Source organism: Heterocephalus glaber, unplaced genomic scaffold (genome assembly GCF_053883595.1).
Source record: "Heterocephalus glaber isolate CG9 unplaced genomic scaffold, H.glaber_assembly_v1.0 deba00001687, whole genome shotgun sequence".
In the NCBI taxonomy this organism is placed as follows: Eukaryota; Metazoa; Chordata; class Mammalia; order Rodentia; family Bathyergidae; genus Heterocephalus; species Heterocephalus glaber.
Genome location: NW_028258412.1, coordinates 9856086 through 9872415, shown reverse-complemented (window position 1 = coordinate 9872415; position 16330 = coordinate 9856086). Strand labels below are relative to the sequence as shown.

General features: G+C 51.9%; 1 protein-coding gene across 7 annotated transcripts; it reads left to right on the top strand.

The window, feature by feature from the left end:
- Positions 1-34: 34 nt before the first annotated feature.
- On the top strand, positions 35-15401 carry Gucd1 (guanylyl cyclase domain containing 1). Of its 7 annotated transcripts, none has more exons than XM_087198096.1 (6): positions 35-273; positions 6151-6235; positions 8530-8695; positions 10046-10137; positions 11893-12134; positions 12798-15401. In XM_087198096.1, the coding sequence occupies exons 2-6, from the start codon at positions 6225-6227 to the stop codon at positions 12887-12889; spliced, it is 603 nt and encodes a 200-aa protein (XP_087054222.1). In that variant the 5' UTR covers positions 35-273; positions 6151-6224; the 3' UTR covers positions 12890-15401. The 7 variants fall into 7 exon arrangements, with proteins under 7 accessions (XP_087054222.1, XP_004843607.2, XP_004843610.1 ...); XM_004843550.4 differs by having other exon boundaries at positions 67-273; positions 12795-15401; XM_004843553.4 differs by lacking the exon at positions 35-273 and adding an exon at positions 576-912 and having other exon boundaries at positions 12795-15401.
- Positions 15402-16330: the final 929 nt, after the last annotated feature.

The window sequence follows — 16330 nt, the reverse complement described above, 5'->3', positions numbered from 1 at the left end:
CGGGTGGGAAACAAGGGCTCTGGTACTATAGTTCCGGAACAGGAAGAGAGGAGACTGATGACAGGGCCCCGGGGGCTCCCGGAAACACCGACCCTTAAATCGGCAAGGGAGCTCGGAGCCTCGCACTGCCACGCACCCCACATCAAGGACGGGACCAGTGATGGCAGCCGCGGATCTGGTGGTCCTGGGCCCTCTTATCGGAAGCGGCAGGAAGTGGGGAGAAGGGCTGGAACTTCCCCTTACAATATAACCGTTGAATCCCATCACCGCCAGGTAAGGGGTACCCAGAGCAACACAAGGTATCTCGTCGTGTAGGTAAGGAGGAGGAACTGGCCTGGGGCAGTCCCTAACGGGAGTCGGAAAAGGGTGGCTTGGAGCCTCGGCGAACCATTGGGTGGGACCAGGGATAACACCTGAGGCTACAAAGGGACGAGCCTGGTGGAGACGGGGTTTGCTAAGGGGCAGAGTCTCTGAGGAGCCAATGTTCGCTCTACGCTGGGGCTCCGGGGCGGGACTCAGAGTAAGGGGCGGGGTTCTGGGAACTACTTGTGGAAGGGTCTGCGCCTCGGAGGGCGCCGAGGCAGTGGGAGCCGTCAAAAGCCAAGACTGCGAATGGCCGGGGCGGGGTTAAATCAGGAGGCTGGGGCCTCTAGAAACTGAAGTCTGGGAAGGGGGGAGGCGGGGCTTTATCAAAGGGGCGGGGACTACGCATCCCAGACCTGGAAGGGACGGGGCGGGGCTTGGGGTGGCCCAGCCGCCCACTCTGGCGGAGGAACTCGACTCGCACTGGCGGTGCTCCCGAATCAGCCGAAGTCAAAGCTGCAGCCGGGGTCGGACCGGGGCCATGGGCGCCCCGCGCTGCCCGGGTCATGAGGACGGAGGCAGAGGCAGCGGGGGCGCAGCTCGATCCTGGTCAGTGCCTCTGTGAGGGCCCAGCCCTCATCCCGGGGACCGAGTGGGACTCCGCCCTAGCATAGGGCAGGGTCCGGCCGCGCGACCTTGGACTGACTGCCGCAGCCCAGGTTGTGAGCTTGGAGCGAAACATGCCCAGGTGGACATTCCCGCCTCGGCTCCCTCCCCAACCTGTCTTCTTTTGTGGTTTCCTAGTACTCCCGGGGCTGGGCCCCCAGTCACTGCTGACAGTGGTCACGAGGGAGAGTCTGGGTGGCAGGGTCGCCGCCTTCCCTAGAAGTAAGTCCTGGGGCCACCTTGAGATCCCTGTGAAGGAACTGAGGCCAAGAAAGGGAGGAAACTCAGAGCACCCAGACGTGGGATGGCCCTTTCCCGAGACTCAGCGTCGAGTCTTGCTACAAGTTCTTCACCCTCTCGTTCCTTCTGCTCTGAGAAAGACAGAGCCCCTTGCTTTCCCCCCTAGAAGTGGGGAAACGGGGGAAGTCACGCTGGAGCTCCCTTAGGGCAGAGACCAAGACCGACATTCAGCGTTTTGGGCCTTGGTTTGCCTGTCCAAGAAGTGGGAGAAGGAGGAAGTGATGATTCCTGCTGTGCTAAGGCCAAGGATTGATGTTAGTAAACTGTAAGGTGCAGTGCCAACTCGTGGGAGAGGTGAAGAAGCATGTGGGACCCAGAACCTAAGGTGTCAGTGGGACGATGGCATCACACCCAGGGTGCGGTCTCTTATGTGATTGCAGCATGAAATAGGAACTGATGGTATACTGTGATTTGCATCCCTTCTCCAATTATCTAATTTTGTGATCTTTGACAAGGTATTTGCCTTTCCTGAGCCTTGGTGGAGTGAGTAATGGGTCACTTTTGTAGGGACCTTTTCTGTGAGGCACAGGCAGGGCTAAATTGTTTATATGTCGTACCTCATTAAATCTCATAACAATCCAGTGAGATGGGTTATTGGTGGTATATAACAGCAGACCAAGGCTGAGAGGGGTTAAGTGTCCAGGGACAGTAGTGGACAGATAACAACTGAAGCCAGGCCAGGGCCTTCAGGCAAACACTAGCTCTCTACTGGGGTAGTCCCTTAGCTCCGGGCATAAACATCTGGCAGCTTTGGGCTTGGAAGGGTAGAGTTGTTATCATCAGGACAAATGCAAAGGCCTCGCCTACTGTTATCACCTCCCACAGGAACATCTCCACATAGGCTGACCTGCCCAAGCCAACACTGGGATGGCCATATGGGGATGTTTACCCCATGGGGCCTTAGGATCAAGGGATTCTAGGGCTTGGGGCAAGAAGAGGAGAGGCAGCTGATTCTCCTGGGGCCCTAGAGAGCAACTGTCCTTTACACATTTTTAGCTAGGCATAAGGGAAGGCATGAACAGAGTCATAGCCCAGCAGAGGATGGCCCAGGTAGTCAGTGCCAGAGCCCAGGCCACAGAGAAAGGAGAGATCCTCCAACAAAAGGCTGTAGACCAGAAGCCTAGGGCAAGTGGCACTGCAGTGACTAGCCAGCTCAGGCATCTCAAGGGATAAGACCTTTTTGGGAAACCACCAAGCACATCCCCATGTCTGCTGTGAGCCAGGCATGGTGGCACGTGCCTGTCATCCCAGCACTTGAGAGGCGGAGGCAGGAGGATCACCCTGAGTTTGAGGCCAGTTTGAGGCCAGTTTGGGGCACATAGTGAGTTCAAGTCCAGCCTGAACTACATAGCATGACCCTGTCTCAAAACAAAACCACTGAATGTCTACTGTGCGCTGAGATCTTGGAGGAGATAAATGCAGCCCTGTTCTCACCTGCAACCAGGGTTCTTGGTCTCTGATGGGGAAAGCAGATGTCACCTCAAGAACTCCACTTTGAGAAGCCCTGGAAGAAAGAGGGACCAGAGCATTTGAATGTTCAGAGATGGGAAACAATATTCTGGGCTAGATTATACAAGAGCAAAGGCTGGGGAATAATCAGCCTCTGGAGAGAAAAATGAGGCCATTTATAGCCACAGTGAGGGGTTCCGGAACCCACCATGATAGTGCCACTCCCTGCAGAGAGCTCTACCCAGCTTATGGTGGGGAACTACTTTAGAATATTACTTCCTAGAGATCTGGGTTAGTCTTCAGTCACATTTGTGTGCCCAGAGCCTCACAGAGTGCTTAATAAATTCATTTTGCTGGGTGTGGTGGCACTTGTCTGTAATCCCAGCACTCAGGAGGCTGAGGCAGGAGGATTGCCCTGAGTTCAAGGCCAGCCTGGGACACATAGTGAGTTCAGGGCCAGCTTAAACTACAAAGCAAGACTTTGTCTCAAAAAACCAAAAAAATAGGGCCAGGGATTTAGTTCAGTGGTGCCACCGCCTGCCTTGAAAGCACAAGGTCCAGTGTTCGATCCCCAGTACCAAAAAAAAAAAAAAGTTAATTTCTTCTAATAAATAATAAGCCATTGAATTACTACTGAGCATCAGACACCAGACACTGGGAATAACAGCAAATAAGATGAACAAGTTCCTTGCTGTCTTAGTCCATTTGTACAGCTATAACAAAATCCCTGAGGCTGAGTAATTTATAAACAAAAGAAATTTAAGTTTTCACAATTCTTGGAAGTCCAAGATGAAGGTGCTGGCAGGTTCAGTGTCTATTAAAGGCCCATTCTTCATGGCTAGCTCTGTGAGGTATCCTCACATGGTGGGAAGTCCTGGAAAAGGGAAGAACTCTGTCCTCACATAGCAGATCAGAATGGGGAAAAAGGCCTAAGCTAGTTCCTTCTGATCCTTTTATAAAGCACTAATCCATTCCTAAGGGCAGAGCCCTCAAGATGGAATCACTTTCCCCCAAAACTCCACCACTTAATACCACCACCATGAGGATGACATTTAAACCTGAATTTTGGGGAAATGTGTTCAGACTATAGCCCCTGCCCTAGTCTAGTGGGGAGACGGTATCCTCTTTTGACATTACTTTTGCTAAGCATGAAAGCTCCCTCATTCCTCAAAAGGGATAATCAGAAAAAATTCTCAGAAGAGATTTTAAGCTAGGATACGAATGGCAAGAACAGCAGAGGGAAGAGAAGTTTCAGACAGAAGATGCCATAACGTGCAAAGGCCCTGGGGTAGAATGAAAGCTTCTGGGATCACAGGGTAACTGGAACACAGTTGAGGGCTGAGATAAGTCTTGTGGGCCCAGGTTGGGCAGGGACCTGCAGGCCATGGTAAAAAGTGAGCCTTTATTCTAAGAGCAGTGGGAAACTGGATGAGATTCCTTTGGCTGGTGTGCAGAGATGGAAGAGGGGTAGAATTTGGGGCAGAGGACAGGCGTCAGCCAGGGCTGAATTCATGGCAATTGTGGGACGCAAACATGCAAAGGCCTTAATGAAGGAGCTAGGCTTCTTGTTAGAAGTGCCTGGACAAAAGGAAGGAAATGAAGCCTCAGCTCTGCCTAGGCTCAGCACACTAGGTCCCACCGGGAGGATGAGTTCACATCAGCAGTGTGCTTTATGTCTGTTGTCCTGGGCGCTCATGGCACCTGCACATCTACAGTGGTCCGTTTCATAGAGGAGGAAGTAGACACAGAGAAGTCAGTGGATTCAGCTAGCAGGTCGCCTGCCTTGCCCATGCCTTCCTGCTTTCTGCCGGCCTCCTGCACACCTTTGGAGGTGAGGAGCAGCCAGGAGCGATCACAGACCCCTGCCTCCTAGAAACATACAAACCGCCCAGCAGGATGTAGGCAAACTTCATGCAAAGGTTTCCTCCTGTGAGCTGAAACATGAACTAGGCCCAGAGGAATATACATGAGAGACAGCGCCTGGCCGGCCTAGGATTGGAGAACCCCGAGCCAGGCCCTGAAGACTAGGGAAGGTTCGGTATAGGAGGGTAGGAGTTTGAGTCTTGGGCAAAGGCAACAGGTCTGAAAGGCCAACGCAAACTGCACAGTTGCTGAGTAGCTCTCCTGGCTCATGCATGCTGGGGAGCAGTGGGACTGGCATGGCCGGTGGCCTCATGGGCTGGTTCTATAGAGAGCCAGTTGTGCTGTCTGTGAGAGGCCCCAGAAACCCCCAAGATGAATAAACATGGGCGAGCTGGGTTTTCATGTGCCAAGTAGGTGTCATAGTGAGCAGGAGTGGTGACCAGTACAGAGAAGTCCCTTCTGGTTTTTTTACTCTGAACTTTGCCCGGATTCCTGGGGTAGCAGAGGAGGAAGATCCTTCAGGCCACATGTGGGCTTGCCCTGGCCTGCGGGCCTCAGCACATGCTGTTCCCTGTCTGCCTTGTGCTCCCAGGCTACCTGTCTGAGGCACACCTCCACCATTTTCCTAGCCTAGGCTGCTGGTTATCTCATAGTTTGCTAGTCCTTGCTGCCACCAGGACAGGAACCTCATTCCACACTCTACTGCAGTGAATGTTCCAGGCACTTACTTGGAAAATATTTGTTAGTCCAATGATCAGATCAGATCAAAGGTCTCCACTTTAGGGATGGCCACACTCAGTTCAGTGAGAGGAAGTCATTTGGCTAGTTCACAGCCAGCCAATGGCAGAGTCAGGACTGGAACTCCTAGGTCAGGTCCTTTCTGTGTCCCTTCTCGGCCTGGCAAGGCCAGACTGGGAGGTAACCCAGGGACAGTGGTGATGGAGCTCCCGGGGAGAGTCCATTTGTACCGTTTATGTGACAGCTTCTCCTGCTGGGGCCTTCACTCATTGGTAGTTAGAATTAGGCAAACCGCTGAGATCCTGTGAACTTTGATCTGCTGAATTGCAGAAGAGCAAGAAGCAAGACAGCCCCGTCCCTGCTTCATCAGAGCTTCTGCTAAAAGAAGGGCTCTAAGGGAGAGGTATGAGTATTTGAGTATACCTGGTGGGGGGCCAGACCAAAGAGGGGCAACACCTCAAAGAAGTGAGGGCTGGAGCCAGCAGCATCCAGGCAGAGGAAGTGGGTATGCAAAGACCCCTGGGTGTGAGGGATTGTGACAAGTGCATGTTCTTCCTAGAGGGCAGTGAGGAAGCAGAAGGTACTGGGGCAGCAGCAATGAAGGCATTGACCTAAGAGATAGGGGAGCCAATCCACTGGAGGATTTTGAGTAGCACTGACCTTCTCTGGTTGATGTTTTTTGGGAGATCACTGGTGGTGTAAGGAGAAGGAAGGGCTGTGGGAAGGCCCCTGAGCCCCAGCAGGATCTACACAGGAAGTGATGATGGTGTCTTCAGCGGGGTAACAGTGGTGGACACTACTGAGGGTTGAGTCTTCTCTGTTTCCCTGCAGGGGACTTCATACAGCTGCCTGTGCCCATCATTCAGCAGCTCTACCACTGGGACTGTGGCCTTGCCTGCTCCAGGATGGTGCTGCGGTGAGTGGGTGGGCCCGGGGCTGGGGATCCCAGGCCTCCCCTATCCATACCACCTCCTGTGGCTTGGGGGACACACCGGAAGTGACCTGGGTGGGATTCATCGTCCATGTGGCTATCTTTGGCTGAGGCTTGCAAGAGAACTAGCTTCCCTGGGTCCTGTCCCATCTGCAAATGTGAAGAAAGGGTGAGCTAGCTTGCCTAGATCTCTACTCACATAATGACTGGGAGCTATGACTGGGAGCTGGGGCCGGAGCAGGGAAATCCCAGGGGCACAGGCCTGGTCCACAGAGAAGCTCTGTGGCTGGAATAGGGCAACCTCCAGCCTCCTGTCCTCAGGTTCCTGAGAGGCTGCTGAGCTGGGGCTGCATGAATATTATAGAAGCCTTGACCATTGGAACTAGAAGGGACTATACCCATCATCTTGTATAAGAGTTTTCAGTCTGCTGTCTGGAATTTCAGACCAGTCTCTCCCTTGTCTGTTTTACACACTAGAATTTCAGGGAAAATGGGAATCAACAACGGGGTTTGGTGCCTAAAACTTTGAACACCATTGACATGATGCAAGGGGCTCATCTTACTGATAAAATAAATGAGATCATGTTTGCCCAAGGTCACACAGCCCTCAAGGGCATAAGAAGCAGGGCCCAGGATTAAGCTCAGTGGTTCCAATGCCTGCCTCACAAGTGCAAGGTCCCCAGTTCAATCCCCGGTACCAAAAAAAGAATAAAAAGCAGAACCCAAGTAGATCTTGGCATCATCCACACAGAGCTGGCTTTAGGCACATGCAGCATGTAAGAGTTGTGGGTCATGAAGCCTTCCACCCAGATTTCAGAAGAAGATCTGGGAGAGCAGTGTGTGAAGCTGTGAGGATGAAGCTGAAAGTGCAATGGAGACCCCAGGAGGTGGCAGAAGCCAAATATGTGGGGTCAGAAGAAAGTGGCAAGGAGTGAGCAACCCAAGAAAAAGGCCATGCGGGCTAAAATCACTGGGGCTCACAGTTAAGGGTTTGCCTTAAATCTCAGAGGAGACTTTGAACTTAGACTTTTCAGCAGTGCTGAGACTGCTAGGAATTGGGGAATCGAACTCAGGGCCTTGCGCCTGCCGCTGCGCCTCTCAGCTACATCCCTAGCCCCAGGAAGGATCTAGTTTTTAACAGCAAGTTTTCATCAGGAGAAATCACAGCAGAAGCAGCAGGAAAACAGCAGTCGATTAAGGAATACCTCCCCACCATCCCCTTCATCCAATCAACAAAAATCCAAGCACTACCACTTGCCAAGAACTGTGATAGATAAGGATACAGATGGGAACAAAGCTATTCCTTTGATATTTTCTTTGGGAAGAGAGAAAAAAAATCAATTATCAGATAAGAAGAATGAGGAAATAATCACAGGATGAAATAGTCAGGAAAGGGCAGTCTGAACTGATGACACTTAGGCTGAGAGCTTATGACACAAGGTGCTGACTGTTCAAAATGTCAGGTAAACTGTTCCAGGTAGAGGGTAAAGCATTTGCAGAGTCCTAAAGATACAAAAAACAAAACCCCACAATGTTGCTAGAGGTGATTTGGGTGGGAATATATGGCAGGAGGTAGTGAAAGGTACAATCAGGGGGTAGGTGATGATAAACCTGTAAGACAAGGACCTGGATTTTATCTTAACAGCAAGAGGGAAGCAGTAAATTTTATTGTCTAAAATATTTTAAAAGCATCTTCATTTTAAGATAATTCTTGCTGCATTTAAGGATAGTAAAGATGGAACCTGGGATTTCAGTTAGAAGGCAACTGAGTAGAGCAGGTGAGCAAGGGTGGTGGCATTCTAGGTTAGAAAGGTGCTTGGGAAAAATTAATGAATGACCTCTCCCTCCAGTAGTTTTGCAAAAGTGATCCTCTTTGTGCTGCAAGAAATCTCAACTGAGGTGACTGTTGTTGTCTTATCCCATTATGCACTATTTTTTTTGGAGAAAAATGTTCTTCTCCCAAATCAACATGAAATTAAATCTTTGTCAGTTCTAGCTGTAAGAACAATCTGAACATTATTAAAGCATTATTTAAAAATTTAAAAAAAGAAGCAGCAGAACCCAAGCCCTTGTTTCTGAGGCCATGGCAGTGCCCGGGCAGCCTGCAGTTCTCAGCTTGTGTTCAGGCAGCTTGTGGACAGACCAGAGAATTTCATGAAGGACAGGGCCTTCTGAGGAATGGGGGCTCTGACAGTGGCAGTCAGACCCCGTGGCTAGAAGCTGACCCAGTCCAGCTCTCCTCAAGAGCAAACTGACCTGCTTGGCTTGACTGTCTGCAGGTACCTAGGCCAGCTGGACGATGGAGAGTTTGAGAACGCCTTGCAGGAGCTGCGGCTGACCAGGAGCATCTGGACCATTGATCTGGCCTACCTGATGCGCCATTTTGGTGTGAGGCACCGCTTTTGTACTCAGACGTTGGGCGTTGACAAGGGCTACAAGAACCAGGTGAGCAGCCCGCCAGTGGGCCTTCTCATTTGGGGCCACAGAGGCAGAAGTTGTTCAATTGTAGTAGAAGAGAGGGTGATTAAGCCCAAGGCATCCAAATGGACCCACAAGTGCAGAGATTGGGGCAGTGGCAGATGGGCTATTGGCAGGATTTGCAAGCCAGTCAGAAAGGGGACCTTGGTGTCCACCCTGCTTGGAATATTTAACCATTGAGTCCTGGCTCCTGCCTGCCTTCCTATATACTAGGAAGATATGCAGAGGAGCATCTGGCTATCTGCAGTCTTCCTACTATCTCCCACCACAAGTTAGGCTGAGGGCCTCAGAGCACATAACTGATCTCGTGTGACCATCATTTGTCTGGGTTGTTTATGTTTTTGTTTTGTAGTACTGGGGATTGAGCCTAGGGCTTTGTTCATCCTAGGCAAGTGCTTTGCCACTGAATTATTGCTAACCCTTTTACTTTGAGAAAAGATCTTGCTAAGTTGTCCAGGCTGACCTTGAACTTATGATCCTCCTGCCTCAGCCTCCTGAGAAGCTGGGATTATAGGTACATGCAACCGTGCTTGGCACATTTGCCTGTTCTCTTCCTTCTCACCAGGACAGCCAGTTCTAAGCTTGGCGGTTGGTGTTCTGAAATAAAAACCAATATTGTCTTTCCTTTCTTTTTTCTTTTTTCTTTTTTTTTCTTCCTCTTGAAATACAATGCCAACCTAGATGGCCTTGCCAGCGTAACAGTGTGTTCTGCCTCTGTGCAGAGCTAGGGCCAGTTTTACCTGCCTCTAAGCAGATCTTGGCCCAGGCTTCAGAACTTGGCAAAGCAGAGTCACTGCTGGCCTTACTGGATAAAAGGCTGTCATATGGTGGCTAGGGCCAAATCAGCCTAACTCTCCTGTGAACCCTCCAGGCCAGGGGAAGAAGACTAATAAATCTGGCCTGGTCAAGGCACAGAAATGGGCCAGAGAAGCAGGTTCTCTTCAGCCTTCCCCATGGGGGCTCTGGCCCACTTAGGGCCCCTGTACCAAATAAAGTATGTTCAATGGACCCTTCCTGACTGGGCCCTCCCCTCCCACCTTTGTTTGGTTCAGGTCCATATTTGCCCATATTTTCTAGAGGATGGCCTGAGCCTGGCCACTCATCTCTTGAGTGTCCTCTTCACTCCTCTGTGTGCTCTTGTGCCCTCCGTAACATGGGACAAACATAGCTCTCTGACTAGACGTTGTGCCTATACTCACCTGCCTCCTAGCAGGGCTCCTCTGCCCTCCCATATCTCTCTTGGGCATACTCTGCTACATCCTAGTGGCATGAGGGTAGCCAGGTAGTGCTCACTCCAGCCTGACTTCCTGTCTTCAGTCCTTCTATAGGAAGCACTTTGACACAGAGGAGACCCGGGTGAACCAGCTGTTTGCACAAGCCAAGGCCTGCAAGGTGCTAGTGGAGAAATGGTGAGCTCTCCCCACCCCACACTTCCTTACATGGCCACTAACCATGGGGAGACTTGCAGTTGAGGGGCTGCTCAGAATGGCATTTGGAAAAGACTTCAACTCTGGAGTCAGGTAGAACATAGGTTTCCTACCCTGGTAGCTGGGTGCCCTGGGTTGCCCTCCTGAGCCTTGGTTTTTCCATCCATAAAATGGGGATTGGTGAGGTACGTAACCCAGGCCGTCATCTGAGTTGGATCCTGAGCAGGTGCTGGAGGGACAGGTGAGCGAGACAGACTGTGGCCAGCCCTTGTACTGTTTGTAGGATTATGACATGGGACAGAACACAGAAGCCCTAATGAACAAGTGATGGCCTAAGGAATGTGCTGGCAGGGTGATCGACAGGGATAGGGACCAGGAAGGACTCCATGGGTAGCTATTTAGGGAAGCCTAGTTCCAGCTGCTCTGATCTTACATGGGCCTTCTCCCTCTTGAACATATGCCTAGGGCCTGGATTCAAGCAGGCTCAGGGCAGCTTGCCTGGATGTGAGTGGTGTTCTTCTCTCCAGGATTGCTGTGGAAGCCAGGCTCAAGTCTGATGCCTCTGGTCTCCAGCCAGGCTGCCTGGGGCCATTGTTCTCAGATTTTCCCTTCATAGATTTATGTTTTCATCATTAATATGATGTCACCACATGATAGATGATTTGAAAAAACGGGGACACAAATCTTTACTCACCCTTTGACCACATCAGTCTGTTAGAAGGACAGGCAGCAGATGTTTACTTAGGGGCCTCACGGGAGCTGTCTCATTGACTGGAGAAGATGTGGTAGAGTGTGATCCAAATCCCCAGTGTCCATACTTGTTATTCCATGAAACTGTAGTCGTCCCTTCCAGCTTGCTCCTGCTTTTTCCCATAACTGAAAGGCTCCCCTTATATACCTCATTGGGAACACTGCCAGCTCTTCCAAATGGAAAAATAGCAGGTTTCCTTGGCCAAGGCAGCAAACCAAACTGCCACGTGACTCAGCGGAGGCTCATGGTGTTGATGCTGCCAGTCCTGAGGAGACAGTTAATGAAGGTGGACCCCAAGTGGTGAGCCCATTCAGCAAAATGGGGGCACTTCTGGCCTAGGCCTGCTCAAGCCCCTTCCATCCCTTGTAAGTTTTTACTTGGATTTGCAACCTTCTCAGGTACACAGAACAGGGCAGTTCCTATGAGTGTCTCCAGGATGTCTCTACTGAACCTGCGGCTCCTCTGTAAGTGCCGCCAACCAGCCCAGTCTGAGTGATACCTTCTGCTACAGGGAACCTTAGGGAAAAAAAAATAGCCCTTTTAGAAAATCATTTGGTTTGGGATCTGGCTGAGCCAAGCTTGACTCTGATTTGGGGAGGTGAATTGGGCTGGAAGATTCCAATGTCAACCACGTAGGATTTGGGGTAAAGGAAAAATGGGAGCATGGCCTAAAAATTCGCCATCCAGCCTAGAAGTGGAATTGCAGTTGCTACTCTAGTAGCCCTCAACTGGACCTGTCTGGAGCTGACCTCCTACCTGCCCTTCCTGCTCTCTTAGACATCACCTCTCTCCCACCAACCCCTGTATTGGTCCTGTGGTTGGCCTTGCACTGAGCCTGGGCTAAAGTGACAAGCAAGGACTTTTCTAGGTATATGCAAGGAACTCAGGGCAGAGGGAAGACAAGCCAGATCCCTACTTTTTTTATCACAGAGGAACAGGGGTTGCAAACAGATCCGTCCACTAGCTGACCCCCTTCCCACCCACAGCACGGTGAGCATACAGGACATCCAGGTGCACCTGGCTCAGGGCCATGTCGCCATCGTGCTGGTGAACTCAGGGGTGCTGCACTGTGACCTGTGCTCCAGCCCCGTCAAGTACTGCTGCTTCGCCCCCAGTGGACACCGCTGCTTCTGTCGCACCCCCGACTACCAGGGCCATTTCATTGTGCTGCGTGGCTACAACAGGGCCACTGGCTGCATCTTCTACAACAACCCAGCCTATGCGGACCGTGAGTGCCAGGAGCAGGGTGGGCCAGGCAATCTGTATTCACCGTCCTCTGTACTCCACCCCCTCAGCTTCTTCCTCATCAGACTGTTGTGGCCACAATCTCCCTCTCTGCCTTTCCTCAAAACTCCTGCTCCTCCTGTGCATGCTTTTGTCCTCTGGACTGCCCTTTCTGGCCAGGCAAGCAAACCAGCCGCAAACTCACAGCAGTGCCGACCTCCCTCCACCCCTAGACACACACACCACTGCCCAGGTCCCCACCTCCATGACTCATGCTGCACAGGCTGCTGTCCCACTCCCAGTCCTCCCAGGACGGACAGTGCGGTCATTAGAAAGTCTGGCCAGACCCGGCCCTTGCTCCAGACTGCCCACTGCCCTTAGGGCACAGGGAAGGGCTACTCCCCTGACCTGTCCATGTGGCCCAGAGCATGTTTCTTCCTCTCTCTGGGCCTCACTGACTTTATCTGCTAAACTGGGGAAGCATCAGAGAAAATTGCCCACGAAGGCCAGAAAAGACAAGGAGGGCTCCCTGGGGGTAGAGGGCTTGAGCTGAGAGAAGTGGCCAGGCAGGTGGGACATAGACCTCATCCAGCTCCTGTGGGTGCTGGTGGGGAGAGCACTCTTTCTTCAATCACTGACCCCACTTTTCTCTCCTTGTCCACAGCAGGAATGTGCAGCACCAGTATCAGTAACTTTGAGGAAGCCAGAACCAGCTATGGCACGGATGAGGACATCCTCTTTGTCTATCTGGAGAGCTGACATCAGGACCTATTGTGCCCAGGTCCTTGGACCACACACTCTACCCCCACCAGGCCCATTCAGGACACCCAGGCCTGGGGCTGCTGGGACTTGGAGCCTTAGCCTGTCTGACAAAGTCCCATGGAATTCTGGGAAACTGGCACACCTGCTTTGTCCACCAGTGCTATGTTGTCATGCTGCTTACCCCAAGCACCTGTTGGTTGCTGGAGGTATCTTCAGACCATTAGAGGGAAGCCTCCCCCAGGACATCAAACCTGACTCCAGTCAGGCCCAGAGGAAATGCAGGCCTAGGGGTACCCTTGTTGCTTCCTAGAGAGACCCACAGCAAGGGGAGAGGCCTGAGATAGTCAGTCCCACAGACCTCAGGACTTGGCAGGACAGCATATGCGTGTTCAGGAGTACAGACGAACCTAACCCCCTGGAGCTGTACCATTCTAGGCCTTGGCCTCCTGGAAGTGCTGCAGAGCTCCCTGTCCCCATGGTGGTTGCCATCGCCGCTGCCTCCTTCCTCCCAGTGGGTGCAGGTTTCTGTGACTGGTTGCAAGGCCTCTGGCCCCTATTGTGCAGCATAGATGCACCTCATAGCTATGCTTTTCTGCAGTGACCTGGCCCCTGGGGATGCTGGGGCTCCTCACTCAGCCTTCTGGGTACTCCACTTCTATAGGATGGGGTGTCTTTGGTAGTGGCGGGGCCCACCATTCACTGCTGGACCCAGTGGCCAGCATCAGGGAGCGTGCTTCAGGAACAGCTCTACAGCCACCTCACCCCTCATACACGAGGCCTCCTGACACCAGCCTAAATTCCGACAGTGGAGGCCTCCTGAGTGTGGGAAGCCCCCAGGTCTCTTGAGGCTGGGTGCTAGGGCCTGCACTCTTGAAGCAATGGGAAAGGAGCAGCCTGCAGCCACCCCACCTCCTACCCCCACCCTTGGTTTTCACACCAGGACCTTTAGCACACAACACTGGGTCTCTTGTCTCGATGGACAGCAGCAGTGCCTGCCCAGGATCACACAGCACAGCCAAGTACCACCGACTGGAGCTGGTTTCTTCCCATTTTTATTTTCTGGGAGAGGGGTGGTGGTGGTAGAGCAACAGTATTTGTTTTTGTGGTACTGGAGATTGAGCCCAGAGCCTTCACACTGAGCAACATCCCCAGTGCTTTTTTAAATTTTGAAACAGGGTCTTGATAAATTGCCCAGGTGGAACTCAGACTAGCAATCCTCCTGGCTCAGCTTCCGAAGTACTGGGATTACAGGCACCACTGCACCCAGCTTGTTTTACTGAGGTGTAAGTTTTCACTTTTGGAATAATAGTAAGATTGCAGGTACTTTGAAACTACTAACACCTCTTTTCACACAGCAGGTAAGCCAGCCTAAGTTCTCTTTCAGAGAGAAGGGGCTTGGCCAGTGGTCTGAATCCCATGTCCTTCGCTTTACAGAGGAGGCAGCCAGCCCAGTCTGGGGACAGTCTCCCTGGGACAGTGAGTCTTAAACCCAGGTCTGCATGTAAGAAATAAGGGAAGTGGGTTATTCCCACAGGCCTGGGGATACCCACCCCTCTTGGGCTGCCTTTGGCAAAGAGGTGTACCCTGACGCCCCTCATCCCTTCAGTCCTGGGGCTCGGTCTTTCAGTGCCCCAGGTGTGACGAGGTGCCATTTGCTTCCCCTCCTGCCAGCTGCCCCCCTCCCCACCATGGTAGCTCAGAGGGACAGAGGTGGGTTTTGCTTACAAGGGCTGTCACTACCCAGCCACACTGTTCCTTATCACCAAATGCAGCCTTGAGCCAAGGTGCTGTTAGCTAGGCAGCCTCCTTGGGTTTTGCAAACCTGTGTTGGCTTTAGTCTGGTCTTACTTTCATGGCCTCGATGCTGGATGGCCTGAAGTCCCAGGGAACTCTGGCTCCAAGCCCAAGAGTACCACATTTGGCAGCTGTGGGGTGTGCACATCCTCAGAAGAAATCCAGGTAAAACTGTGAGAATAGTTGTAGGAAGGAAAAGAAGGGGAGGAAGTGATGCTTTCAAGATGATGGGGTGTGAAAAAGGCATAGGACAATGCTGGCATGGCTGTTGGAATGGCCTCCCCAGAAAATGGACACAGCACCTCAGCCATCTAGGACATCTAGGAGTGCTTAGTCCCTGGGCCCAGAGATGGCTTCATGGGCAAGTTACAAATTAGAGCTTCTCTAATTTAACAAGGATGTAACAAGACACTGTCTGTCCCCAAGACCGTCTGCCTGACGTCACAGGCAGGATGTAAGCCACATGGTGTTATGTTCTTGCGCAAGTCACGGAAGTGGGGTTAGAGAAAGAGCCTAGATGTCAGGGACTTTGTAGCATCCACAACTGCTCAGCCTGTCCTCACACTACAGCCCAGTGGAGCCTTGGCAGCCACATGGGACACTGTTCGCTCTAACTACAGGAGGACAGAAGGGATCTTTTCCATTGCAGATTTTATACATAAATATATTTTGTTTGTAATGAGCCATTCTCAATAAACATTCTTCTCACTGCCCAGTGGTGGCAGCCCGTGCCTGACCTTTGTGAAGAGGCATTCATCTGGAGACTTCCTGTCTGCTTCCCAAGTTCCCAGCATGAGCAGATGGGAACCTGGGCCCTTGACTTGCCATTCCCAGTTTTAGCTGGAACCGGGATCGTTTTCTGCTTCCCAGGCTCAAATCCCACCATTCAGGCCTTGATGCTGTGGGAGGCCTGGACAGCCAGTGCCCATAAAATGCAGCAGATGCAACAGAAGGGTTTCAGGGCTCAGATATTGAAGAGGGTGGGGAGCAGCAGCTGGCTGGGGCATGGGGGGAACAGAGAGGGACCCCAGTAGGCAGGACTCCAACCTTCCTGGCACCTTCCACCCCCAACCACAGCTCCACTTACCTGCCAGATAGTGGCTACTTCTAGCATTTTATCTGATGTACTTTATTTCAAAATTCCACTTCTGAAAAAGGAAGTGTTTGGAAATCCTGGGTGATCTAGCAGCTTCAGGGCTGCCCAGCCCCTTGAGGGGGTTGGTTGGCACAGCCACAGCAGCTTCTTGGTAGGATCTGGGCCTCTCACCTAATGTCCTTATGCTAACTGCCCCTCGGGCCCTCCCAACTCCCCAATTTTACTTTTTTTTTTTTCAATTTTACTTATTTTTTACAGTTTCATCACATAGTCTAGGCTGGCCTTGAACTCACAATCCTCCTGCCTCAGCCTGGGATGTGGACATACATTAACAGACATTCTTTCCTCCGAACTGCAGAGCGGCCCTGGACTCACCTTTGGTTGAGCTGATCACTGAGGGGGCAGCATGAAGCACTGTCAATGAGGTGCCCAGCTGGATTGTGCCAGTTAGCATATTGAGTGTTCTCTATATGTTGCCAACTGCATGTGGAGACTGCTAGCAACCTTGCCCTTTGCACTTCAGCTTGAGTCTCTGGCCCACCCTAAAA